This window comes from Delphinus delphis, chromosome 15, assembly GCF_949987515.2.
Source record: "Delphinus delphis chromosome 15, mDelDel1.2, whole genome shotgun sequence".
In the NCBI taxonomy this organism is placed as follows: Eukaryota; Metazoa; Chordata; class Mammalia; order Artiodactyla; family Delphinidae; genus Delphinus; species Delphinus delphis.
In genome coordinates this window covers 82,315,567-82,341,575 of record NC_082697.1, presented here as the reverse complement: position 1 = coordinate 82,341,575, position 26,009 = coordinate 82,315,567, and the positions used below count along the sequence as shown (strand labels likewise).

General features: G+C 47.2%; 1 protein-coding gene across 6 annotated transcripts in view; it reads left to right on the top strand.

The window, feature by feature from the left end:
- Positions 1-26,009, top strand: part of TRRAP (transformation/transcription domain associated protein) — a 109,605-nt gene that overhangs the window by 52,140 nt on the left and 31,456 nt on the right. For all 6 annotated transcript variants that reach the window (XM_060032430.1, XM_060032431.1, XM_060032429.1 and 3 more), the window contains 24 exons: positions 316-480; positions 577-758; positions 986-1,184; positions 1,618-1,746; positions 3,484-3,750; positions 5,148-5,354; positions 6,397-6,555; positions 6,651-6,785; positions 7,149-7,259; positions 8,141-8,287; positions 9,714-9,927; positions 10,695-10,820; positions 11,257-11,403; positions 12,109-12,308; positions 12,866-12,987; positions 13,309-13,522; positions 15,440-15,619; positions 17,772-17,918; positions 19,116-19,235; positions 19,432-19,719; positions 19,886-20,023; positions 20,716-20,828; positions 21,259-21,394; positions 24,427-24,618. In XM_060032430.1, coding sequence (XP_059888413.1) covers positions 316-480; positions 577-758; positions 986-1,184; positions 1,618-1,746; positions 3,484-3,750; positions 5,148-5,354; positions 6,397-6,555; positions 6,651-6,785; positions 7,149-7,259; positions 8,141-8,287; positions 9,714-9,927; positions 10,695-10,820; positions 11,257-11,403; positions 12,109-12,308; positions 12,866-12,987; positions 13,309-13,522; positions 15,440-15,619; positions 17,772-17,918; positions 19,116-19,235; positions 19,432-19,719; positions 19,886-20,023; positions 20,716-20,828; positions 21,259-21,394; positions 24,427-24,618 — 4,038 coding nt within the window. The remainder of the gene's footprint in view (positions 1-315; positions 481-576; positions 759-985; positions 1,185-1,617; positions 1,747-3,483; positions 3,751-5,147; positions 5,355-6,396; positions 6,556-6,650; positions 6,786-7,148; positions 7,260-8,140; positions 8,288-9,713; positions 9,928-10,694; positions 10,821-11,256; positions 11,404-12,108; positions 12,309-12,865; positions 12,988-13,308; positions 13,523-15,439; positions 15,620-17,771; positions 17,919-19,115; positions 19,236-19,431; positions 19,720-19,885; positions 20,024-20,715; positions 20,829-21,258; positions 21,395-24,426; positions 24,619-26,009) is intronic.

The window sequence follows — 26,009 nt, the reverse complement described above, 5'->3', positions numbered from 1 at the left end:
TTCAGTGTCCTGGCTTTATTTTTCTCTAATGTATTTGAGTATTAGAAACATTGTTGTGTATGTGAAAAGCTCAAGTCCAGGAATCCCTCTCTGTAGGATTTTGGTGGTGGTAATGAACGAATGAGCTGCTAGGATTATGAAACTCAGGGTGTGATTATTGTCTAAAAAGCACTTTTTAAAGAGGGTGCTTACAGTGATTTTATTTTTTTTTGCCTGCCTTGAGAGATTTAGGAAGAACCTTAGAGTTTATATCATTTCAACATTTTGTGGGTTTTGATTAACTTAAAACAGCTGTTTATTTTGCTTTGTTTTCAGAGTTTTTTAAAGCACAAAGATGCCAGACCTCTTCGAGACGTGCTGGCAGCTAACCCCAACCGGTTCATCACGCTGCTGCTGCCCGGCGGCACCCAGACTGCCGTGCGCCCTGGCTCACCCAGTACCAGCACCCTGCGCCTGGACCTGCAGTTCCAGGCCATCAAGGTAGCACGGCTCTCTCTCAGGCACCCGACGTCTTAGACGTTTAGTCAAGACTCAGGGAGAACCCTGTCAGCATCCTCATTGTCTTTTCTTTGACAGATCATTAGTATTATAGTTAAAAACGATGACTCCTGGCTGGCCAATCAGCACTCTCTGGTGAGCCAGCTGAGACGTGTGTGGGTCAGCGAAACCTTCCAAGAAAGACACCGGAAGGAGAACATGGCTGCCACCAACTGGAAGGAGCCCAAGCTGCTGGCCTACTGTCTACTGAATTACTGCAAGTGGGTGCACCTGGGCGCTCTGCACCAAGTGGCCTGCTCTCCCCGATAAGCCTCCTCCCTGAGCTGCTCCTCCCTGAGCTCTGCATAGCTGGCTCACTGCATGTGTGTCATCGCATTTGTTGTAGAGGACGGGCTGTAACTTTGAGCTGCTCAAAAGCAAGTCGGGCATCAAACATAGTTATGAAATTTGCCATAATTTAACCTGCCTTCTTATTTTGACCCTTCAGAAGGAATTACGGAGACATAGAATTGCTGTTCCAGCTGCTCCGGGCCTTCACTGGTCGTTTCCTCTGCAACATGACGTTCTTAAAAGAGTATACGGAGGAGGAGATTCCCAAAAATTACAGCATTGCTCAAAAACGTGCCCTGTTTTTTCGCTTTGTGGACTTCAACGACCCCAACTTCGGAGATGAACTGAAAGCCAAGGTGGGTCCCACTGTTACTGCGGGAGAAGCCACGGCGTTTGAGCTCGTTTTCTAGGGAGCCAAGGGCACTACTTGTGTTCTGCTGTGCCTTTCCTCGTCTGGGCCGTTTATGAGGAAAATTTCATTGTTGGGAAACATAAGGCAGGTCCACCCGTGAACCAGTGTTGACGAGTAGTTTGTTAGTTCCCTTGTTTTTATAAAACAACTTGTTTGAGGTGAGAAGAGTGAACCAGGCCAATGTCTCTTTCCCTCAAGTTTTTAACCTACCTTTACAGTTGCCATTGTAATAAAAGACAGGATTATTAGCTGCACCCTTGTTTGAAGTCTAACTTGATGGTGCAGCATAACCAAGCTGGTGGTCTCTTTCACCTAGTGAAAGAGATAGAGAGCATGGCTTTGTTTTCCTTCTCCTTCATTGTAAAATTTTTTTGTAGGTTCTGCAGCATATCTTGAATCCTGCTTTCTTATACAGCTTTGAGAAGGGGGAAGGAGAGCAGCTCTTAGGACCTCCCAATCCAGAAGGCGATAACCCGGAGAGTATCACCAGTGTGTTTATAACCAAGGTGACATCACTAACCATGCATTGGCCTGAAAAGTAACTTGGGAGATGTGACAGGTTCAAGGAAATAAGCTTATTTCCCTAAGGCTTTTATTTTTCATGATTGCGTTAATTTATAGCAGAACATTATAATTCTTACTAGTGAATTTATTAAGGCAGCCTCCATTTGGAATGAATTATCTTTTCCGCATTAATAGATTGCAGTGAGAAACAGCATATATCTCAGTGAAAAATTCAGATGTCACATTTGTTTTGTAGAAACCTCTATTGCTGGTCAGTAGAGTTTTCAAGATCTGTTTACATCTTTAGCTTTGCAAAAGAATCCCCTAGAAGCCAGTGAGAATATTAGACTGGATCCAGTTGCCGCTGTACCCCTTTGCTGCCAAGTTCATGAACGTCGTTGTGGCACTAGGGTGTCTGAAGTTAGCTTGGGTCTCAGCACTTTTACAATAGTGTTTCCAGTTTGCACTAGTGAGGCTTTTGGAATCAAGTGTCTGCTTGAGGAATGCCTGTGCTGTGTTTCCCATGGTGCCTCGGCTGTCCTCTGCCATTAGGCTATTGAACTTCACCGGCAGATGCCGAGTGTGCCTTGAGGTTGTTGCACTGAGTGTTTGTGCACGGTTGGTGGTGGAGCGCTGTGAGCCGTGGGCATTCCCGCCTGTAGTGTGCCACCGGTGAGTCACTGCCCTCGGAGAGGACACAGTGGTTTCCTCACTGCTCCGTCCTGGGGTCCAGGCAGAGGGAGTGCTGTTCACATGGACAGGTCGCTGGGCCTCCTGTAGTCTTTGTCCCTTAGGACGGCCCTCCTTCCTGCAGTTTTGACCCCACGCCCACCCTCCTGTGGAAGTGAGAGCTGAGCCCAAGGAATTATCTTTGGTCCACATACTGATATTTGCCTTGTTCTGGGCAGCTGTGGGGAGATGGTGACCCGGACTCGGCCCCTCCTGTTTACTGCCTTCTCTAGGCTGTGTCCTTGGGGCCAGACGCTGCCGACTCGGCACAAGTGAGGAGCTGGGATCTCAAGCGTCGATGGGGATAAATGGTGCGGGGCAGGCTGGCGCCCTGGGAGGGGCCGCCGTGAGGCAGCACATCCAGGGGAGAGGGCGCCCTGGTGAAAACACAGTTATTGTGGGAGACTTTATTCTGGCGGGTCCTCTGAGAGGCAGAAGGTGGTTAGGGTACTTACTGGATGGTGCAGTCAGTATGCTTGACTCACTAGGGACGTGTAACATGTTCCTCAGAGTGCGCATTTTCTTCTTATATTCATGAAACACATGGAAAAATCTGTCACATACTTGATTGCATAGGAAAGCATAACAGTTTTTTAAAAAACAGATTTTTTGGTAGGTAACATTTTCTGATAATACTAAAAAGTAAGGACAAGGTAATTAATGGTTGACTCGAAAAAGATTCTCAATTACTTGGAAATTAAGAAACTCAGTCCTGAATCACCTTACATTGAAGAGCTAGTATTCCTTTTCTACCTCAAGCCCCTTTGCCCACTGCATTCTGACTTCTAAGCCTGCCCCTTTTTTCATCATTAAAATAAATGTATCGAGTTTGTCATCTGTATGTAATAAAGGAAAATTGATGTGACGTCGTTGAGTCCATCACGGTGGAGCTTAATATTTTGTGCGGGGGGAGAGAGAGAGAGAGTTTGTGTGTTTCAAGGCTTAGACTTGTCGAGTGACCTTTCAGAGGTAGCAGACCAGAGGTGCATCCTGTGCTCGTGCTCTCGCAGGTCCTGGACCCGGAGAAGCAGGCGGACATGCTGGACTCGCTGCGCATCTACCTGCTGCAGTTTGCCACGCTGCTGGTGGAGCACGCACCCCACCACGTCCACGACAACAACAAGAACCGCAACAGCAAGCTGCGCCGCCTCATGACCTTCGCGTGGCCCTGCCTGCTCTCCAAGGCCTGCGTGGACCCCGCCTGCAAGTACAGCGGCCACTTGCTGCTGGCCCACATTATCGCCAAGTTTGCGATACACAAGAAGATAGTCCTGCAGGTACTCAGCGGGCTCCCTGCCGTCCACCCGACACCACGCGCATATGCTGCTTCCGCGGACGAGCGCAAGCGCAGCCTGCTTCCCTATTTATTGTCCTTCCCAGTACATTTAAAAATGCTCCTCTCTGGGCTTCCCTGGTGGCACAGTGGTTGAGAGTCCGCCTGCCGATGCAGGGGACGCGGGTTCGTGCCCCGGTCCGGGAAGATCCCACATGCCGCGGAGCGGCTGGGCCCGTGAGCCATGGCCGCTGAGCCTGCGCGTCCGGAGCCTGTGCTCCACAACGGGAGAGGCCACAGCAGTGAGAGGCCCGCGTACCGCAAAAAAAAAAAAAAAAAAAAAAGCTCCTCTCTGCCGTCTTTTTGTGACTGTGAAACGTCCACGACGATTCATTCTCACCCTTCCTCCCTGTTCTTGCTCTGCCCGCTCCTTCCTCTGCAGCCTTGCTTTTGAAATAAGACAGTGTCTGCCTTGTCCGCCTCATGCTTCTCTACCTGTTCCGTGAAAATGTGTCAGTCAAGGGCCCCGGCCCACGCCTTAGCTAAAGACAGACAGTAGGCACTCTTGAACCCTTGTCTCCTAACCCCTCTTCGGGTTGACGACCTGAAGCACTTGTTCCTTGCATTGCTCAGTGGGTTAGGCTTTGATGTCAGGCAGGCTGAGTTTGAGTTTTGTTTCTTCCACTCCTGAGTTCCATGACTCTGACTGAGTTCGTCATTGTCCCTGTGTAAGGGTTAAATGTAATCATGCATTTGAGCACTCAGCCTGTCTGTCCCATTAAGCACCTGGTAAGTGCTGGCTCTCGTCCTGTCCTGTGAGTCACTCTTGATTGTTTCCTCTGACCACTCCCTCTTGGGAACTTCTCTGGACCAGAGACCCCAGGGGCATCTGTGACACCCTGTCATTCTCCCAGGCATGCAGGCTCAGCAAGTTCTGTTGTTTCCAGCCCCCATCCTGTCCCCTCCACCCACAGTGCCAGTCGGCTGGTCTGTGTTCCCATGACCTCACTTCCGTCAGACCTTCACGTGAACTAATTCAGCACTGTCTCTGAGAGTGGCCCCTTTCACTCCATTTTCTACCCTGGGGCTGGAGTAAAATGATCTGTATCCCTCAACCGACTTCCCACTGGTTACGCCAGAGGAGCTGGGTCCTGCTCGTCTTTGTATGCTCCACCCTAGTTCAGCACGGGCACATAGTAGGTGCTCAGAAAATGTTAGAGCAAGCATGTTCATCAAAACCGAATGAAAAGAGAACGTAACTACTGCGGTCTTTCCTAATAAGAGAGCCCTAAGGAATTTCTTTAAAGTGTTTTGCAGAAATATCATGCCTTAGTTCTAAGTGATTGTTTTTATCTTGTTTTTTAAAACCTTCATTCTATCAGTATTTCTGTCCTGTCTTAGGTTTTTCACAGTCTTCTCAAGGCCCATGCAATGGAAGCCCGAGCAATTGTCAGGCAGGCGATGGCTATTTTGACTCCAGCGGTGCCTGCCCGAATGGAGGACGGGCACCAGATGCTGACCCACTGGACGAGGAAGATCATCGTGGAGGAGGGGCACACTGTCCCCCAGCTGGTTCATATTTTGCATTTGATAGTGCAGCACTTCAAGGTGTGTAGGAAATACTGTAGATTGATGTCGATTGCTTCAGAGCAAATACCCTGTCAGGCATTTGCTTTGAAGTTTCACCTGTCTTTGTTTTCTGCAATAATAAGGTGGTCATACATCTTTCAGTAAAGGTAATTCTGATCCATTGGTTAGTATGGGTATGTGTATGGCCTTATCAACATGGAAATTGCTGTAGTTTAGAGAATGTGTCCCTGGTACAAGCTTTTTGCTAAGATGGCATTTTTCTTGTAAGTACAGTTGACCTTTGAACAACAAGGGTTTGAACTGTGTGGGTCTACTTACATGCAGATATTTTTCAATAAACGTACTACGGTATTACATGTTCTGTGCTTGGTTGAATCTGTAGATGTGGGACTACGGATGGAGAGGGCCGACTGTAAAGTTTATGCTTGCGTTTGTGACTCTGTCAGGGGTGGGCACCACTGACCCCTGTGTTGTTCAAGGGTCAGCTGTACTCAGTTGTCCACGAATACAGATGAGTTGTTGCTCTAAGGTGGGAGGTAGTTGTCATTAACTCTAGATTTTGGTAACTTGGCTTGAAGGTGTCGCTGGCACCTCCTTCTCTATAACCAGATCACCCCCTTTGTTGGATTTATTTATATGTAGATATTCCTTGTAGATGTTTGGGTAAAGGAGAAAGGATTGAGTTAAAAGCTAATTCTTTTACAGCCAGCTCTTTTAGAGTTGGGAATTTGCTTCTTGGCATGGCTAATTTGTATGACATCAAGTCTGAAGTTTAACACACGTGACTAGACTTGCCTACCTAAAGATAATTCGGTGTTCAGCATTTTTTAAAGATGGTCCTAAAAGGCTGAAACACGCTCTTATGTTGGGACTCAGTAGGGGGGAGGGGGAGTGGTAAACACACATACAAAAGGTGATGAGAATTTCTTTGCTAAAGTTATGGTTCAGAATTCTTGGGCAGGAGGTTGGGCTGTGTGTGTTGGGGCCGAGATGGGTTACGTGGGCGTGCGTGGCGGGGCGGCACGCAGTGTCCCTGGCGTGACCTGGCCCGCGCCCGCAGGTGTACTACCCGGTGCGGCACCACCTGGTGCAGCACATGGTCAGCGCCATGCAAAGGCTGGGCTTCACACCCAGCGTCACCATCGAGCAGAGGCGGCTGGCCGTGGACCTGTCCGAAGTCGTCATCAAGTGGGAGCTGCAGAGGATCAAGGACCAGCAGGTAGGGCGTCAGCCCCTCGAGTCTTCCCTGACTGTTCTTTATGCCTCTCCCTGGACAACAATCAGGAAGGTCAAGTGTGTGTGTGTTTCTTTAAGCCGGATGCAGACATGGACCCAAATACAAGTGGAGAAGGAGTCAACTCTGTCTCATCTTCCATTAAAAGAGGCCTGTCGGTGGACTCTGCACAGGAAGTGAAGCGCTTCAGGACGGCGACGGGAGCCATCAGCGCAGTAAGAGCACGTGCACAGGCTGCGAGTGCCGCCTTTTATGGTTCATTTATCCAACAAACTTTGAATGTGGGCCGAGTGCCCGGCGCCATGCCAGCAGGACAGCTGGGAAAGGCTGCGCCCACAGCTAGAAACCCCACGATGTCCCACATTGCTGGCTTCCTGGACCTTGGTCACCATACTTTCTCCCCATACTTTCTCCATGGCTACCCCATACTTTCTCCACGGCTACTTTTCTTGTCCTTCTGCGGAGACCATGCCCGCCAGTGGTGTCCCTGACGTCCAGGATGGGGTCTGCCCCGGGGAGGAGGGCCGCGTGCAGTTAGTGGGCTGCGCTGTTGAGAACTCTCTTCCCTCTGTCTCCAGGTGTTTGGGCGGAGCCAGTCTCTGCCAGGTGCGGACTCCCTCCTTGCCAAGCCCATTGACAAGCAGCACACGGACACCGTGGTGAACTTCCTCATCCGCGTGGCCTGTCAGGTGTGGTATCTGTGTGTCTCAGGTTAGGGATCCTTCTGAACAAAGGCTGCTTGATAGGCTCCAGTGAGTTTGATTGTCTGTGATGGTTTGGTCGAAAAAGAAATAGACAAACCAGGGTCTGAGAGCTAGTTTTGTCCCTTTCATACCAAATTCCGTTTATTTTGTGACTTGCTAATATCTGAAATCTGCCTGTGTTTTATAATACGATTTAAAAAAACATTTTTTTTTCAGTGGTGATGAAGTAATGGTATAGCTTATAGTAGCATCTTGGTGTTGGGGAAACATGGCAGTTCAGTGATCTTGGGCAGATCACTTGACTTTCGAGTTATCTGTGTCATAAAGGTGTTGGGATGACCCAACCTACATAAGTTATGGACAACATTAGTAGTTCAGCTGCTTTATAACTTGCATTTATCATTCAAATCAGTAATATATTTTCATGGAGTTGTTGGGAATCAATTCCTGAAACTTCATTTTTATATTTCAAAAAAGCTTGTAACTGAAATTTCCCTTACAAAGTAGTTTTTATAATTATTAAAAAATAGTATATCTTGCAACACTATTGAGGATCTCCAAGTACTGAAAACAGTCTTCTAAACTCTTCAACCGATCCTTTCCTGTGTGCTGCAGCGTGCTGGGCACGGCCTGGGAGGCCCAGCTGATGGATTAATCACACAAATGAGTGCAGATCACCACTGACCCACTGTGAGGGAGGAGGGAGTGTCCCCAGGGGGAGCAGAGACAGCTGGGTTGAGGCAAGGTTGAGTCAGACAGGAGAGGAGGTGGAGCGCTGGGGTGGGAGGGCGCGGGGCAGCAGCTGGTGAGAGGCCTGTGAACACGTGTGCTGGGAAACTCGGGCTTGAACGTGAGTGAACTTCCAGGTTAACGACAACACCAGCACTGCGGGGTCTCCTGGGGAGGTGCTGTCCCGCCGGTGTGTCACTCTCCTGAAGACAGCCTTGCGACCAGACATGTGGTCCAAGTCGGAGCTCAAACTCCAGTGGTTCGACAAGCTGCTAATGAGCGTGGTAGGTGCGAGGGCCCAGGCACGGGCGGGCCACCAACCCCAATCTCCTTGCCCGCGGCTGGTCATGGCCCCTTTTGCCTCTTCCTGTGGCCGCTGGCTAATGAGGAGGGAGTGTCATTCGCTGAAAATGGCTCTAAATCTTCAGCTCTCACCTCCACCCCAGGGAGAGTTGGGAGTTTTGAAAACAGAATAGTTCTCTTGCCTTTCACAGATTAATTTCTTAAACCCACCTACCCGCTGGCATGGAATAAACATTTTTAGTTGACTTATGCAACCACCTTTAAAGTAAAGTTGAATTTTTAAAATAGATTGAATGATGGACATAGCACTGTATAGTCAGGTAACTAGAGATAGCCCCAGATGGCTGATTATTTGTTGGATTTTTTGGTTGTTTTTGTTTCTGTAAAAACCACGATTCTGTAATTTTCTGGAGGTTGCAGAAGCTGTTCTCTTGCCTTATCCATTTCATTACCAGGATACAGTTCAGTTTATCTAGTTCTGTGGTGAAATTTGAAAGCTTTTGGTCTCAGGATGATCATACCTACTGTAAGCATTTGTTATTTTGTGCTGCAAAGATTAGTATCATTGCTCAAGTTTTTTGAAAGGCTACACAGGTTAACCTGTGTTATGGAAACAGAGTAATAGGCCCCCTGAGTCTGCGGCACATGCTTGCTGCTTAACTTATTTGCAGATTTCTTTCCTCTTTTTCTCTTTGAAAGGTCAAATTATTTTCCTATCAAATGTAGTCACCATTGAATCAAGTTCAGCCCCTTCACAGGCTGACGTTTTCTGAGGGCGATGGGTCTGTTCACACTGACTTCCTGCCTTTCCCCATGATCTGCCTCACAGCAGTGCACACACACGGTGCACCTGCAGGGCATGTGTGTGCGTCAGCCACAGACACGTGTTGTGAGGCCAAACTTAAGTCCTTACTGTAAAACTTGTACTCTATTTTCTATTTTATTCTCTTGGTTTTTTTTTCTTTCTTTCTTTTTTAATGCTGACAATCTCTTCGATTGATTTCATGATACACAGTTTCAAAGATACTTCCTTTTGGAAGGATATGTGTATTTTAACTAAAAACGTGAGAAAAAAGCAAAATTCATTGCAACAGTTGCCTTTTTAAACCAGATTTTAGTGATTTTCAAAATTTTAGTACTAAATATTGAATATTAATATCTTTCATGAGCTTAAGGGAATTTGACTAAATATTTAAAGCAAATTTATTAAAAGGAAGATTACGAAATCCTACTGTGTTAATAAAATATGGTGGTCGTTTATGTATCTAATGTGTTTATTCTTCAGTGGTTGTTTATTTCATTTCCAAGTACTTATTGACACGTGTAGTTTTAATTTCGCTTGGTTTCTGTTTGTAATTTGCTGTACTATTTATCTCATCTGTGTGTGGCCTGTGTTCTCCGTTCCAGGAGCAGCCCAGTCAAGTGAACTATGGAAACATATGCACAGGATTGGAAGTGCTGAGCTTCTTGCTGACAGTGCTGCAGTCCCCAGCCATCCTGAGCAGCTTCAAACCCCTGCAGCGTGGAATCGCAGCCTGTATGACGTGCGGAAACACCAAAGTGTTACGAGCCGTCCACAGCCTTCTTTCACGCCTCATGAGTATTTTCCCAACGGAGCCAAGTATGTGACCTTTGCTGTTGGCGCCTTTCTTTCTTTCCGAGTGGATGGGTGGGCACAGAGCTTGTTAGCTGAGAATGCTCATCCTCCTGTTACTATAGTGAGCATTTTATTATTCTGCTTTTCTTTGTACCTTTAAACTTTCTTTAAAAGAAGTTGAGGGCTTCCCTGGTGGCGCAGTGGTTGGGAGTCTGCCTGCTGATGCAGGGGACGCGGGTTCGTGCCCCGGTCCGGGAGGATCCCACATGCCGCGGAGCGGATGGGCCCGTGAGCCATGGCTGCTGAGCCTGCGCGTCCGGAGCCTGTGCTCTGCGGCGGGAGAGGCCGCAACAGTGAGAGGCCCACATACCACAAAAAAAAAAAAAAAAAAAAGTTGACGTAAAAACTTCATGGTAGCAGTCTGCATTAGCAGTTTTGTGTCTGCTTTGGAAATAGTTTTCTCCATCAGCTGAACATACCATTTCCATATGGTATTTAAAGGAAGCTAGGTTAAAATATGTTGTCAGTTGCTGAACATCTTACAAGGTAGAATTTTGGCGTCTCATATGTAAGTGTATTTAGGATATTCAGGCGAGGCTTGGTGGCATGAAAGGTGGTTACTGAGCTCTGTAAACTGGGAACCACGCGTCCTGCGGTGAGAGGTGCCTGTGTCAGTCACAGCAGGTCCCAGACAGCCAAGCTCAATGCTAGCCTGAGGAGAGTTAGCGTCCCAGAGCCTGGCCGGGCCCGCGAGCCGGACCCCAGAGCCCAGGTTCCCACTACTGTTTCAGGCACTTCGAGCGTGGCCTCCAAGTACGAGGAGCTGGAGTGCCTCTACGCGGCGGTGGGCAAAGTCATCTATGAGGGACTCACCAACTACGAGAAGGCCACCAGCGCCAACCCCTCCCAGCTCTTTGGTGAGCGTGTGTCCATCGTGGTTTTCCCAGCGTGGTCCAGCTGTGCACTGGATAAGCTTTTCCTTCTGGGGTCGAGGGGCGCTGGCCCCTTGCAGGCGAAAATCTTCTTATGAGTTACAGTCGGCTCTCTGTATATTTTACATGGTTCCTTCGTGTCCGCAGCCCCTTGTACACAGATTCAGCTGACCCCGGATCGTGTAGCACTGTAGTATTTACTAGTGAAAAAAAGCTATGCGTAAGTGGACTCATGCAGTTCAAACCTGTGTTGTTTAAGGGTCACCTGTAATGCTGACATTTGGGATTAACCTGTACTTCTGTCAGAAATGGCACATTTTTGTCTAGCACATTTTTTAATGTTTTAAGTAGTACGTTTTTGTGAATTACTCAATTTTTTAAGACCTTTCTCAAAAAGCACCTGTCACTCTCTACCTTTCAGGGACCCTGATGATCCTCAAGTCTGCCTGCAGCAACAACCCAAGCTACATCGACAGGCTGATCTCGGTCTTCATGCGCTCCCTGCAGAAGATGGTCCGAGAGCACCTGAGCCCGCAGGCCACCTCGGGCAGCACGGAAGCAACCTCAGGTGACAGGCTCGGCCCCGTGTTCTTCCCTGAGGCTTCAACACCTAAACGTGCCGGCTGTGATTAGATTCTAAAGCCAACACGAATGTCTGTTGTTTTTATGCAGTTCAGTATCATTTGCTCTTCACAAAGAGGTTCTGAGCATTTCATTTACAACCATAAAAAGACTCACTTTTAAAATGAACTGATTTAAAGATTGTGAATGTAAGAATGAAGAAATTTGAGCAACATTCATCACTAGATGAGAGTTATCTAACAATTTTGCTACAAAACAGAGGTTGCTATTATCAAAACTATTATTTCTGAAGAAGAATTAAGTCACTGGTTCCAGACCTGAGCTGTGAGCTTCAGGAATCGGTGATATGTTGGTGTGTGGCAGGGAGCTGCGGTTGTCACTCTTCCAGTTGCCCCTCGGAGCACCAGTGCCATGCATGTGACTTCAGGGCTTGGCTGTATGCGGGGTTTCCTGCAGTGGTCCCACCAGCTCCATCATCCCTTCCCCTGTGAGGAGGCTCTTATAGGGCCCCCCTGGCAAGGCGGAGTAGTCAGAAAGCCGTGAGGCACTTCAAATCCCAGAGCTCTAGTTGCAGGAGAAGATATTTTGGGGAGGCAATGGGCAGAATCCAGAGTGCCATGCAGTGCGGGTGGTTGGTTGCCTGCTCAGGCAAGTTGGTAGAGATCGTTGGGCTCTTTCTCCGCTTGAGCAGGAACCAGTGAGCTGGTGATGCTGAGTCTGGAGCTGGTGAAGACGCGCCTAGCTGTGATGAGCATGGAGATGAGGAAGAACTTCATCCAGGCCATCCTGACCTCCCTCATTGAGAAATCCCCCGATGCCAAAATGCTCCGGGCCGTGGTTAAAATTGTGGAAGAATGGGTTAAAAATAATTCCCCGATGGCAGCCAATCAGGTGAGCTGCGAAGAGGGGCTGTGCTCTGGCCAGGTGATCTTCCTGTGTGTGTAAAAGGAAATTCAGGCGTCGCATTCTAAGCTCTTCTGCAAGTTCTCAAACAAAACATTTTTTTCTCCAGTGTTTGCGTTCACCGAATCTTCCCTTACGGTGGATTTTTCTCACTGTGCTTAACAGATTTTAAACAGAAATTTGGAATAACTGGTCACTTATCTTATAAGGTTTTACTTCTGTTAAAACGTTAAATGAACCTTACTTGTTAGTCTTCTATGGTGGTGAAGTTAAGCCAAAAATAATAATGATGAGGGGTTATTATTTGATTTAGTAAGATGCTTTCAAACTTCTGATTTGCTTTTTAGTTTAGTTGCTTTTATGTTGGCACCTGTCTTGATCTTGAGCATCCGAAGAACCATTTAGAAACAGCCTTGTCTTATTTTACCTGACAAGATCGTAAGAGCTTAAAAATTGATAGAGCATATGGCTGAAATACTTGGGAGCATGTCTTTTTTCAAACAGAAATAATTGGCCTTTTCTTTTAAAAAAACAAATTTGTACAGACACCTACACTCCGGGAGAAGTCCATTTTGCTTGTGAAAATGATGACCTACATCGAAAAGCGTTTTCCAGAAGACCTTGAACTAAATGCACAGTTTTTAGACCTTGTTAACTACGTCTACAGGTAATCACGGCAATTAATCAAATGTTGCTCGTGTCAGTCCCTGGCGTGCTCTCTGACTAGCCAGTAATGTGACTTTTTAATCTTCTCATTATATCTAAATTTTAAATGTTCATTTAAATCACATAACATACTTTGGCATCATTAATGAGCCTTTTTGCTCAAATGCTGCATCAGCCCAGGACGATTTGGAACACACTCTTGGCCTTCATGGAGGCTTTTCGGAAAGCTGGTGTCCACTTGTTCACTGCTCGTTTGCTTACGGCCTGAGGGTCCCCCGTCCTGCGTAGCTCTGCTATCTCGGTGTCATTCCTTGGATTGCAGGGATGAGACGCTTTCTGGCAGCGAGCTGACTGCGAAACTTGAGCCTGCCTTTCTCTCTGGGCTGCGCTGCGCCCAGCCGCTCATCAGGGCCAAGTTTTTCGAGGTTTTCGACAACTCTATGAAGCGTCGCGTGTACGAGCGCCTGCTCTACGTGACCTGCTCCCAGAACTGGGAGGCCATGGGGAGCCACTTCTGGATCAAGCAGTGCATTGAGGTAGGACGGACCCAGCTCATGGTCCGTGTGGGGGGCCTGGGGCCGGGTGTCTACACACGCAAAGACAGATCAGACATCTCTACCACAAGACCGCTTTAATCTCTAGTAGGAAGGGAAAAGACTTAAAGCAGGAAGGGTAGAGCAGCCAGGCCAGACCAGCCTGACAACGCTATGGGCTCTGACCCCTTAGTGCAAGAGGCCAGGGTGCTGGAGATGAGGCCCTGTGTGAACGGTCAGGCTGTTTCAGGGGACAGCAGTTCAGATGGTCTCTGATGTTGTTCACGGGATTGTAGTCAAACTTCTGGCTTCATTCTTTGGATTAATCACCAACAAACATACTGCATCAGGCCACCTAGGTTTTCCAAAGCAGGTTACCGATGCTGTGCAAATAGGTTACCAGACCACTTTGTCTAGTGAGACAAGGTTGTGAAATTCTCTTTGAGGGAAAAGAAGGGAATTGTGGCACTGGGTTTCAGTGAGAGCTTGTTGGCATGTTTCCTTTGGTGCTGAGTATACGTTTTCTTAGTGTTGTAAATAGCAGTATCTGGAACTTCACAAATGGCAACACAGTGGGCAGAGTTCCCTGATTTATTCTTCATTCTTTCATGAGACTTACCGATTGCCATTAGGTGCCAAGCCCTGGGGTAGGAAGTGACAAAGACGAAAAAGACATTGGACCATGTAGAGGACAGGGCAGGCTGAAGGGCACAGCTAGGAACCTGCTGTCCTGCCTCCTTCGTCCTGTGTGTCTGGTCCATCGCCAGGTGTTACCAGTTCAAGGCCACTCGCTTTTCTCCCTCCCCTCTCTGGCTCACGAAGATGACAGGAATGTGTCCTTAGTGTTCACCCACCTTCTCTCCTGCCCGCCACAGTTCTTACTGTTGCAAACTTGTTCTGATAGAGTAAAGCAGACTGTGTCGCTCCTTGCCTTTGTACCCAGCACAAGACCCCACCTCCAGGATACCGACTCGCTGGCCCCTCTCCAGCCCTGTGCTGCCCCTCTGCCCCCGCTCGTTAGTCTCCAGCCTCACTGGCCTCCCGGGTTCTCACACATGCCACGTTCCTGACACCCACGCTGAACTGAAGCAGGCGCCCTTGTATCCTCTGTCGCCTGCCCATTCCCTGGGCTGCATCATCACGATGAGCGTGTGTGTGTTATGTGTTGATGTTGGTCTTGTCCTTCCCTCTGACACTCCAGCCTCACCGGGCGGGGGCACTGTCTCTGTGAAGTTGACAAACGAATCTCCAGGGCCTCACACAGTACATAGTGGGTGTTCAGTAAGAATGCAAGAGTGGCTGGGTCGGGGGTGGTGTGAGCCGGGTCGGGGCTTCGGGGAATAGTCTCGGGGGTGTCGCGTGCACGTGGGGACTGTTACCTCATGGGTGCCCCGCTAGGGAGCTCACACCATCCCCTGCGGACTGTGCGAAGCCCCTGGGGGTGTCGGGAGGGGGTGCCGACGTCAGCTTGTGGAATAAGATGAGTTTGAGAAGAGTAAGTCGAGATGAGTTAGGAAGCTGTGTCTGGGCAGGAGGTGACGGCTGCCTGGCTGTTCAGGAGGTGATACCGGCAGGACCCGGTGAGGTGAGTGGGAGACGAGAGAGACGGGAAAATGGGCGGATGGAGCAACAGCAGCTGCACTCCTGCCTGGGAGACGCCTCTGAGAGGACAGGGGAGGAGTCCTGTCTGGTAGGGAGAGAGATGCCCAGTTTACGCCTCGACACGGAGTCAGGGGTACCCGAGTGGGGCCGCTGGGAGAGAGGGCCAGACTCCTTTCGAAGCTGGAGGGTGTAGAGCGAGCTGGGGACTGGGGTCATCAGCACGTGCTGGTCGAGGCAACTCGGGGTTAATGGGGTCCACACACCGGAGCACCAGGCGTGCATCCCAGGTTTGTCTTCTCTCCCGCAAACCCCCTCCAGCTCCTCTTGGCCGTGTGTGAGAAGAGCACGCCCATCGGGACCAGCTGCCAGGGCGCCATGCTCCCATCCATCACCAACGTCATCAACCTGGCCGATAGCCACGACCGCGCGGCCTTCGCCATGGTCACACACGTCAAGCAGGAGCCCCGGGAGCGGGAGAACAGCGAGTCCAAGGAGGAGGTAACGCCCAGCGCACAGTGCCACCGTTCCACCGCAGGGCTCCCATCCCTGTTGGAGAATTTTGTATCAGCCTTAGAATATTTTTAGGGCAAGAGCAATGTGTTAAGACCTGTCTCTGCCTGAAAGCTCTGAACGTGGTACTGTGTTCAATACTTATATTTTCCTTTCTTTAATGTGGAGGTATAATTGACGTACATCCTGTTGGCCTCAGGTGTACAGTGTAGTGATTTGGGATCTGTATATACTGCGAAACGATCATCACAGTGAGTCTGGCCAACATCCATCGCCACACGTAGTTACAGAAGTGTTTCCTTGTGAGGAGAATTTTAAGACCTACTCTCTGGGCAACTTTCAAATACGCAGTACAGCGTTGTTAACTGCAGTCCCCATGCTGTACGTTACATCCCCAGGTTATAACTGGAAGTTCGTACCTTTTGACTCCTTGACCCATTCCACCTGCCTGCCACCCTCTGCCTTTGGCAGCCTCCAGTCTGTTCTCTGTATTTAGGAGCTTGTGTGTGTGTATTTAGATTCTACACATAAAATTGAAATCATACGATTGATTTCAGTTAGCATAATGCCCTCAAGGCCTATCCATGTTGTCGCAAATGGCAAGGTTTCATTCATTTTTATGACTGAATAATATCCATTCATCTGTTGATGGACACTGGGTTATTTCCATTCAGTTAGATGTTTTTAAAGGCAGAATCGATAAGCACCTTGTCTCATCGTTAAATTTTGAGAGAGATCACTTTGTCATGGGCTGTGCTGCTGAGCAAAGGGTATTTTACTCTTTGGTGATTGTTCTCCCCAAGTCAGGGGTAGCCCGTGTTGTATTACAAAGCACTGCTCCAGGAAGTGACGCTCTCATGAAGGAACTGTGGCTCTAGCTGGCTCCACGGTCCACCTACTGTGAACCTCCTGTGTCTCTACCCAGTCCTGGCAGGGGCGGCTGTGGCGCCCAGACCCGACCGGCAGGGCAGAGCCTTGGTGCTGCTGACTGTCAGTACCCCGTGTGGAGTGGCTGACACCACGCAGGGTGTTGGTCTGTAAGCTGTTTCCTTTAGGGTGTTGGCCCTTGGAAGCTCAGTCTGCCTGGAGTGTTGGGTGTTAGAAGACAGCCAATCAGTGTTGAAGGAGGAGGGTACCCTCTTTGCTTTAAAAGGGGTAGTTGGTACCCTCTTCTGTATGTGAGACATCCACTTATTTTATTTACAAATAAAAATTTTCTTCACTTAGTTGCTAAGCACTAGGTCATTTGGTGATAGAATCTTTTTCTCTTTCTGTCGTCCTCCCGTGTGAAATAAATTACCAGCTTTGAAGTGATTCTTCTGCATTTTCAGGGCGCACACCAAATGGCCACTAGCGTGACTTAGAGCCTAGTCCGATGATTGGATTTTGACTGTGACTTCCCAGAAAATTCAGAGAGAAATAAGGTTCATTCTTTTTGGGGGATGAGTTGTGTAAAACACCATGCCAGCAAGGTTCTGTGCATTGGCCTGACAGTATTATTAATCTGAATGAGCAAGACAACCAGGCAGCTATGTTGCATTTTATTTATTTTATTTATTTATTTTTGGCTGCATTGGGTCTTCGTTGCTGCGCGCAGGCTTTCTCTAGTTGCAGCGAGTGGGGGCTACTCTTTGTTGCGGGGCGCAGGCTTCTCACTGCGGTGGCTTCTCTTGCTGTGGAGCACAGGCTCTAGGTGTGTGGGCTTCAGTAGTTGTGGCTTGTGGGCTCTAGAGCGCAGGCTCAGTAGTTGTGGCGCACGGGCTTAGTTGCTCCGCGGCATGTGGGATCTTCCCGGACCAGGGCTCAAACCCATGTCCCCTGAATTGGCAGATGGATTCTTAACCACTGCGCCACCAGGGAAATCCCTAAAGTTGTAATTTCTTTTTAACTTTGCTTTCCATAATCCACATATGAAAGCAAAATGGTGACATTTTTATAGTGTCATGTAAGAAAGAGAGCTAGGTCAGGTCTAGTTTAATCTGCTTGTTTTTTATTTTAGAATTCAAGATTATTTAATCATAAACTTCCAAGAAACTAAAATTTTATTTACGAAAAGTGTAACAAGAAGTTTACAGGAGTTGTGATTGTTGATTTTCTTCAATTGACCTTTTGGTTTTACATGTTTGTTTCTGTTTTTTAGGATGTGGAGATAGATATTGAACTAGCTCCTGGAGATCAGACCAGCACGCCCAAAACCAAAGAACTTTCGGAAAAGGACATTGGAAACCAGCTGCATATGTTAACCAACAGACACGACAAATTTCTTGATACGCTCCGGGAAGTGAAGGTCTGTGCAAATTTGGGGGGATAGTTGTGGTTCTCCCCCTGCCCCTGAACATTTTGAACAGTCCATGAACCCATGGACTCCCCCATTCACTGCTCGAGGTGAGCGTTTCTGTAGCCAGGTCTGTGGATACTCGTGGCCATTGAGTACTTTGGCCTCTGCCACTGACTTGGAGCAAGGAGGCCCCTGACGCCCTGACCGGGGTGAGGGGAGCAGCCACATGAGGTCAGCCAGGCTCGTTTCCTCATGGCCTTCCTCACTGGGCAGCCTGAGTAGCAAGTAGGAGTATTTTCCACTTAAATGTTTTCTTCCATTTTCCTTGGAATATTTGTATCCTTGGGTTTTGCATTTTTAATAGAGATGTGGGTATGAGAGTGAATTCCCTGTTGTTGGGTAAAAAGGACAACATGATGTGACGTGTGTGTCTCCGTCTTGGGCAGCAGGGCCCATGGAGGGACGGCAAGTGTGTGCCTGAGCCCCTCAGCGCCGGCTTCTTGATGCCACGTGGGGAGCTGGGCTTCAAGCAGCCAGAAACGTGGCTGTTTATAAGAAATTCGTACTTCAAAAACCACGGAGCTGTGGACAAAATCAAATGCATCTGTGGATTTGATATACACTCCGGGCCCCTGGTTTCCAACTCCGACCCCATTTGTGGGGTGTTCCGGTTCAGCCCTGTGCATTCCAGGCACCTCTCCAACTCTTGCCCGCTGTCAATTGCAGAGACTCTGAACTTTCATGGTTCTTGATTTGTTCTTCAGAATTACACCTGTTGGCAAATAGCTTAGCTAGTATGTGTATGCTTCTCCTGTTTCCTCTTCATGTCTTCAGTAGCCTCTGCTTTGATGGTGCCTGTGTGCCTCTCGTTTGCACTTTCAGCATCAGCATTGTGTTCGTACTTCTCGGGCCTGGTGGAATCAGTAATACGAAATGCCCTTGAAAGTTAAAAATGTAGGTGTGTCACTGGTGAGCCCCTTACCCAGGTCCTGGCTCAGCTGCTAAGCACACCGGGGGTCTGTGGTGCTCAGAATCTGTGTTTCACTGTGGCATGACGTTTGTTCAGGTCTTTGAAAGTTTGGAAGTGGAGGAGCGTGTGGTAAGGTGGGGCAGTAACGTTTCCTGACCAGGGACGCGTGGGGCAGCCGCATGGCAGGGGTTTCAGCACCAGCCCTTGCCCGCTACACTGGTCTTTCCTCTCCGCAGACTGGAGCCCTGCTCAGCGCTTTCGTCCAGCTGTGCCACATCTCCACCACGCTGGCCGAAAAGACGTGGGTCCAGCTTTTCCCCAGGTTGTGGAAAATCCTGTCTGACAGACAGCAGCATGTGAGTCTGTTTTTTTAAGTCCTCTTTTGAAAAATATAGTTTTAGCTTTTGATAAGTATTTGATTAAGTTTCAAAGGCTGAGGAAACTAGTATTATCCAAGAGTGAATTATCAAAAATATCCCAGATGCTGAGCGAGAGGGTAAAGACGGGCTGATTTTTGCACGAGACCCAGGTCAACCTGCTCTTGGGTTTCAGGCTCTGGCGGGCGAGATCAGCCCATTCCTGTGCAGCGGCAGCCACCAGGTGCAGCGGGACTGCCAGCCCAGCGCTCTCAACTGCTTTGTGGAGGCCATGTCCCAGTGTGTCCCTCCCATCCCCATCCGGCCCTGCGTGCTCAAGTACCTGGGGAAGACCCACAACCTCTGGTTCCGCTCCACCTTGATGCTCGAGCACCAGGCCTTTGAGAAAGGGCTGAGCCTGCAGATTAAGCCCAAGCAAACAGCCGAGTTTTATGAGCAGGAGAGCATCACTCCGCCTCAGCAGGTGAGGCCCCGCCTTGCTTTGCTGGTCACGTCTTCCTTGCTGGTGACTTCGTGGTCCCAGCAAACATCTCCCCAGTGATTTTAAATTAGGTACCGTGAAGTTGCTTTGTTGGGGCAGGGGGAAGGCAGTTGTCATGAGCACTCAGAAACTGCGACCTGTGTTTCAGGAGATTCTGGATTCCCTCGCTGAGCTTTACTCTCTGTTACAAGAGGAAGACATGTGGGCGGGCTTGTGGCAGAAGCGTTGCAAGTACTCGGAGACAGCGACGGCCATCGCCTATGAGCAGCACGGGTTCTTCGAGCAGGTAGTGCCGTCGGGCGGGACATCCAGGTCACATGGGTGGTGAAAGGCGTTTATAGTGGTTCTTTAGTGTGTCCTCCAGTCAGTTCGTGTCTAAATAAGAAATTTACTGTTTTTCTTTGAAGCATTTATTTATCCACGTAAAGACTCTTAGATTAAAGTCTCAATTTCAGAGAAACATACGTATGGGACGTGAACACTTTTAAAGCTCAGTCCTGCCTCATTTACTGTTAGTTGCTAATGTGGATGCTTCTTATCTACAGTCATTGATCCTGTTGGAAGTAGTAGGTAGATTGTGATCAGTGTGAGATTTTAATCCTCGTGCCCGTCCTTTCACTGTAGTGTGGGTCACGGTCGCAGGTATGGTCGCAGCCGCGTGTAGGACACTGAGCCACAGAAACTCCAGAGGCAGAGGCACGGGCTGTGGCCCCTGCTCTCATCTCTGACGGATGGAAAAATGAACCCGGGGTCTGGGCAGTCTCCCTCCCGCTCCTTCCGTTGTATGTGGGGAATTATGCACCTTCTCCTCCACTCTCTTCTATTCTCTGAATGGAGAATTCTGGGTGTTGGGTGACCTTAGAGAAGAGCAACGAGACACCCCTGGGTCTGTGATGCAACTTGCCCTAAATAATTGAGCAATGGTCATGTAAAAGTTTCTAGTTAAACCGCAGTTTGAAAGCAGTTTAACTTTTTTAGGCACAAGAATCATATGAAAAGGCAATGGATAAAGCCAAGAAAGAACATGAGAGGAGTAATGCATCCCCTGCTATTTTCCCAGAATACCAGCTTTGGGAGGACCACTGGATTCGGTAAGCTGAACAGTGACGTGTTCAAGAATCAGTTAAGGAAACCAGTGAGAATCTCTGAAATTTTCTCATAATGAGTGTTTTTAAGAGGGAACTTTGCTGATTTCTTTATGGCCCCGTGAAGAAAAGAACAAACAAAAACCTATAAACAGCTTTTAAAGTCTTGAGTAATTGAGAGTGTGTTGGAGAAACAGGGAATGACTCCTGCTCTCCACAGGCTCCGGAGCTCTGAGCTCTCTGCTGCAGGGGCTGCGGTTCTTGCTGCTCCAGGGGTGCGCATAGTTTACTGCCCTGGGGCACCTCAGCATCCCGCAGAAGCCCACCCTTCTCTGTGTGGGGGAGATACCTTTTCCTTTCGGTGGAATGGAAATGACTTAAAATCCCATCTGTGGGTGTGGTCACTGAGCTTTGGCCCTGGATCCCTGGTCTCTAGGTGCTCCAAGGAGCTGAACCAGTGGGAAGCCTTGACGGAGTACGGCCAGTCCAAAGGTCACATTAACCCTTACCTGGTCCTGGAGTGTGCTTGGCGGGTGTCCAACTGGACCGCCATGAAGGAGGCGCTGGTGCAGGTGAGACCCCACCCCTCCCTGCCCATCCCGTGACTCGTCCATGCTCAGGTCACAGTCTCCACAGCTGAGTGGGGCCCTGTTGCCAAAGCTGTGAGTCTCTGGAGATTTCCCTTCACTCACAGCAAGCTGGGCATTTTGACAGATGAAAGAGAGCGCTTGGAAGGCAAGAGTTATTTTGGGTTATCACTAACATCTTTCCTGAGCTTGAGTTAAATTATAACTTAAGTATTAGTTCATTATTGAGTTACAGTAAAAAGTATCAGGTGGAGACCTTGGATTCTCTGAGAAAACAGTAATGTCTGGAGAAATTTGGAAAAACAGAGGCAATTGTACTGGTGGACTTGGTTGGCAGAAGCTCTGCAGCAGTGAGTATAGCAAAGGTGAATTGTACAAGCCCAGGGCCTGGCACAGTAGCTGCTGTTAGTAAGTTTGTTACATGAAAACAGTATCACATTCAAAGCATGTCTTGCATTACGGAAGTGGTAACTGTGCAGTGTAAGTGAACTTGAGCCATTAATGTGGTTGAGCGCTACATTTTCAAAAATTAAACTCCATCCAGAGGAATTCAGTGCATGATGGGAGAGCAGGCACAGAGGTGCAGTTTTCTTTCTCACACTGGGAAGCCTGTGTCAGGGCATCAGAAGTTATGGTGTCAGACAGTGCAGCTGTGTTGTCTGAACCCCACGTCGTCGTCGTCATCGTCGTCATCATCGTCGTCGTCATCGTCGTCGTCATCATCATCATCATCATCATCACTGTCACCACCATCATCACCATCATCAAAGCCTTGGGTGGTCTGTGAAAGCAGCTATTCTTGTTGCTCTTTATTTTTTCCTGCATCTGTACCCTTCTGTGATGTTCTCCCTTGACCCCTTTTCTTTGCTGCTGCTGCTCAGTTTTTGACCTTTTCTATGTGGTGTCAGTGTTATGGGGTTTAGGGGTTTACACTACTGTCCTGTTCTCACCTTCCCCCTTTACCTAGTAAGGGTTTATTTACAGTCACACCAATGATTCTCCTTCCTTAATATGGAGATTCAAAAGCACATTGAGATTGTAGGCCACTTTGTTTGAAAGGATTAACCTAAAATTTTAACTTGTATTGTGGATACCATGCTTATTTTGTTACTTCTGCTGCTTTTAAACAAAATGCAAAAGATCGAAGAACTGAAGTAGTCACAAGCTGTTAACTACAGAGTGGTCACAGAGCCCAGGGTCTGGGCTTTCAGGGTGGGACCCGGGAGATGGCTCACCTGATGCAGGGAGCTGGTGTTACTCTGAGAAATAACCAATCACTTATGTAGGTAAACAGAAATAAATAGCTTGCTGACAGGTTGCATTTACAGTTGATTGTTCTTTATTCTGATAAACATTCTCCTTTATTTTATCTCAGTGTAAAAATATTTATATTATAAATAAGTATTTATAGCTCACTCTAATGGTTTCTTTTTTTCTCCTTTCCAAGATTTCACTTAGCAGGATATGTGCAGTATCATACTGTCCATAGGTCTGACAAATGATCTTCTTCTTTCACAAATTCTTGATTACTTTCCCAAAATTTTAAAGCACTTACTGGTTAGAAAAAGCTCAAAGTATATTAATAAGCACTCTGGGTAATCTGCAGTAAATTAATTTCAAATGGTCTTGATAGTACTAACTTATTTACTCATTTACCAGTATTTAAAAGAAAAAAAATCAAATTACCGTTCTTTTTCCTCCTGGGTCTTGCGATGATGGGGCTGCTTGTAGTAGTTCTTAATAAATGGGGTAATTTTTTTCAGTGGAGGAGAAATTAGAAGACAGGCCTTTGTTCTTAATGTTACAGAGGGCAGCTGTGATTGACAAAAGTCTGTCTTAAATAGTGTTTAAGTCCAGAAAATGTAAGATTTTAGGTGTAATTTTAGAGGATCATGTAGGAAGCAGATGTGTTTATAAGGTTGTCTGCCTGAATTTCTTCATCACTGGATTACTGAGAACTAAGAGGGGCCATCGATGTGACTCTGCTGTGAAAAAGTCAGATGTCAGAAAGCAAGGCCAGGTGTTATGTCAGCGCATTATTATTACCATCACTGCTCTTACATCATTTGTGCAGAGAGCAGCATGGGACTAAGATGTGTGTAATTTCTATTGTTATTTCCCAAAGGTGCTTCACAATGAATGTCTCATTGATCTTGTTACAGCAAGTCCTATAAAATTCTTTTAAGAATATCTCTATGTTCTTTCATTTTTTTATACACAGAGATTATTTTTGAAAAGAGTTTAATTTTTTAATTTACATTTTTAAAAATGCTCTGTAAAAGGCTGATAAAATGCAATGAGTTCTAATGCCTTCTTTAGAAAGTGGTGGGCAAACACAGGTGCTTTCCCGGGCACACCTGGAGCCTCTACCTGGGCTTAGGGCCAGTGGGAGGAAACGTGATGGCTCTGGGCTCTGTCCACTTCATCAGAACTGATAACCAAGATATGAGAAATCTGGGGGAAACTTTATAGTAGATAATGAAGTGCAGCTTTTAAATGACAGTAAAATTTATGAATGTTCACTCATATTCTTATAAACCTGAATCGCCGCCTTCAGCTTCCTTATATAATGTGGAACAAGTTAGATGAATTTCCCAGGATAACAGTGTGAATTGGAAACAATTCACAATTTTACTGATATTTATCAGAGAGGAGATGAGCACATATTTAATCCTTTGAAAATTCACTGGCTGACTTTGTACGTTATTCATCTGGTCCGTCATAATGGTGTTGATCAGTTTCCCCTTTCTGGAACCACTAGTGACCTTAAAGCAAGGAGCCTGTGGCACCTCCATAGATAGAGAGATTGGCCACTCATTGATATTCGGCAGAGGAGAGTGTCCAGAAAAAATCTAAAGCATGATGACGTCTCTAAAGAAAATGAGTATCTATTTATAGCTTAATTTCTGTTTATTGCTTTGCAAACTGGCTACCAAAAAATTGACTTTACTTTTTGACTCTTTCCACTGAGAGGAAGTATACCCATTGTTTCCTATGTGATATTCTTCCATAACCAGGTAGAAGTAAGTTGTCCAAAGGAGATGGCGTGGAAGGTCAACATGTACCGTGGATACCTGGCTATCTGCCACCCTGAGGAGCAGCAGCTCAGCTTCATCGAGCGCCTGGTGGAAATGGCCAGCAGCTTGGCCATCCGCGAGTGGCGGCGGCTGCCCCATGTGGTGTCCCACGTGCACACACCTCTTCTCCAGGTGAGTCCCTCATAGCAGAGCTCCTCCTGTCCAGGCTTAGGTCCATAAGCTGAGCTGGACGGGAGAGGAAACTCCTTCCACTTGTTGTTTCCCATTTAAACTCATCCTCGGTGAAAGGAAGGCCAGAGTCAAAACAGAGAGGACTAAAATGTTGCGTCTCATTTTTGGTGCTTCCAAGGGATTTAAGTGACAGAAGCCGTCCCACAGGAGTGATCTTGATGATTTTCATTTTTGCTTTAGGAATATTCTTTAATGCCCACTTTACCACCATCAGTGTGATGCCACTGTTCAGTCTGAAAAGGTCTCCCCTCCTCTTGAGACTCTTAAGACTGCAGTTAAATAGGCTGTGCCTTGGCTTCTTCCTTTGTGTATCGTCTTCAGTATTTCTGACAATTTGTTCAGCCACACTAGCCACCATTCAGTGGCTCAGATCTAAAGGGTCTCTCCCCACAGCGCCTTGTGCACACTGCCCTTCTCCATGGAACATGCTTCTTCCCATCCTCCCAGCCCCAATGCGTGTACACACACACACACACACACACACACACACACACACAGGGCTGTGTCAGCTCTTGTCCTCTTTTATCTGGCACCTGGCATGGAGCAGCTCCCAGTGTTATTGAATGAGTAAAACTATAGGCAGAATGGTCATACTTTTTTCCTCTTGAAAGAGTAATTTTGAGACTTAAACTGCTATATTGATTTTTATAGTGTAGTTTTTTATAGATTTTTTAAATGATATAGTTATTTATTAATATACTTAGATTATTTTGTCATTGTCATAGTGAACCAGAAGTTCATTGAAGCAATTAATCGCTTTGTTTTGATATTTTTCCTTTTTGTATCTATTATTTTTGGCTTTTTCTCAAGGTGTGCACTAAGGTAGTGTTATTTTGCAGGTATATAACATCTCTAATCTAGGTTATTAAGATATTCTAAAGCCTTTATTTAAAGTGGACTTTTTCTTCCACATCCTCTAAAAGGGCAAAGATGGGTTGCATGTCGTAGCTGTTAGGAAAAAAGTTATTGCATGAACATAGGAAAAAGTTGTCAATGCAAGAAATATTGAGAATGACTGAGTATTATTATGGATGAATGACTAAGTATTGCTATGAATAACACAGTTGTGAATAAATAGAAATTATTGTGTGGTTATATATTCAAAGTACAGAGTATAAAATGCAGTATTTCAGACAATCCTGATTCAGGAATTTTGGAAGTGAAATTAAAGGCAGTTTCTCTTCCACTGCTGTGGTCACAGTTGATACTCAGTTATTTGTTGATTAGTTTGGTTACAAAGCTGACTGCATTTAGAGAGATGACTTCCTCCCCCAAGTAGCACTATCAACCAGCATAGCTGAGAAATCTTATAGAAAACAAAGACAAGAATG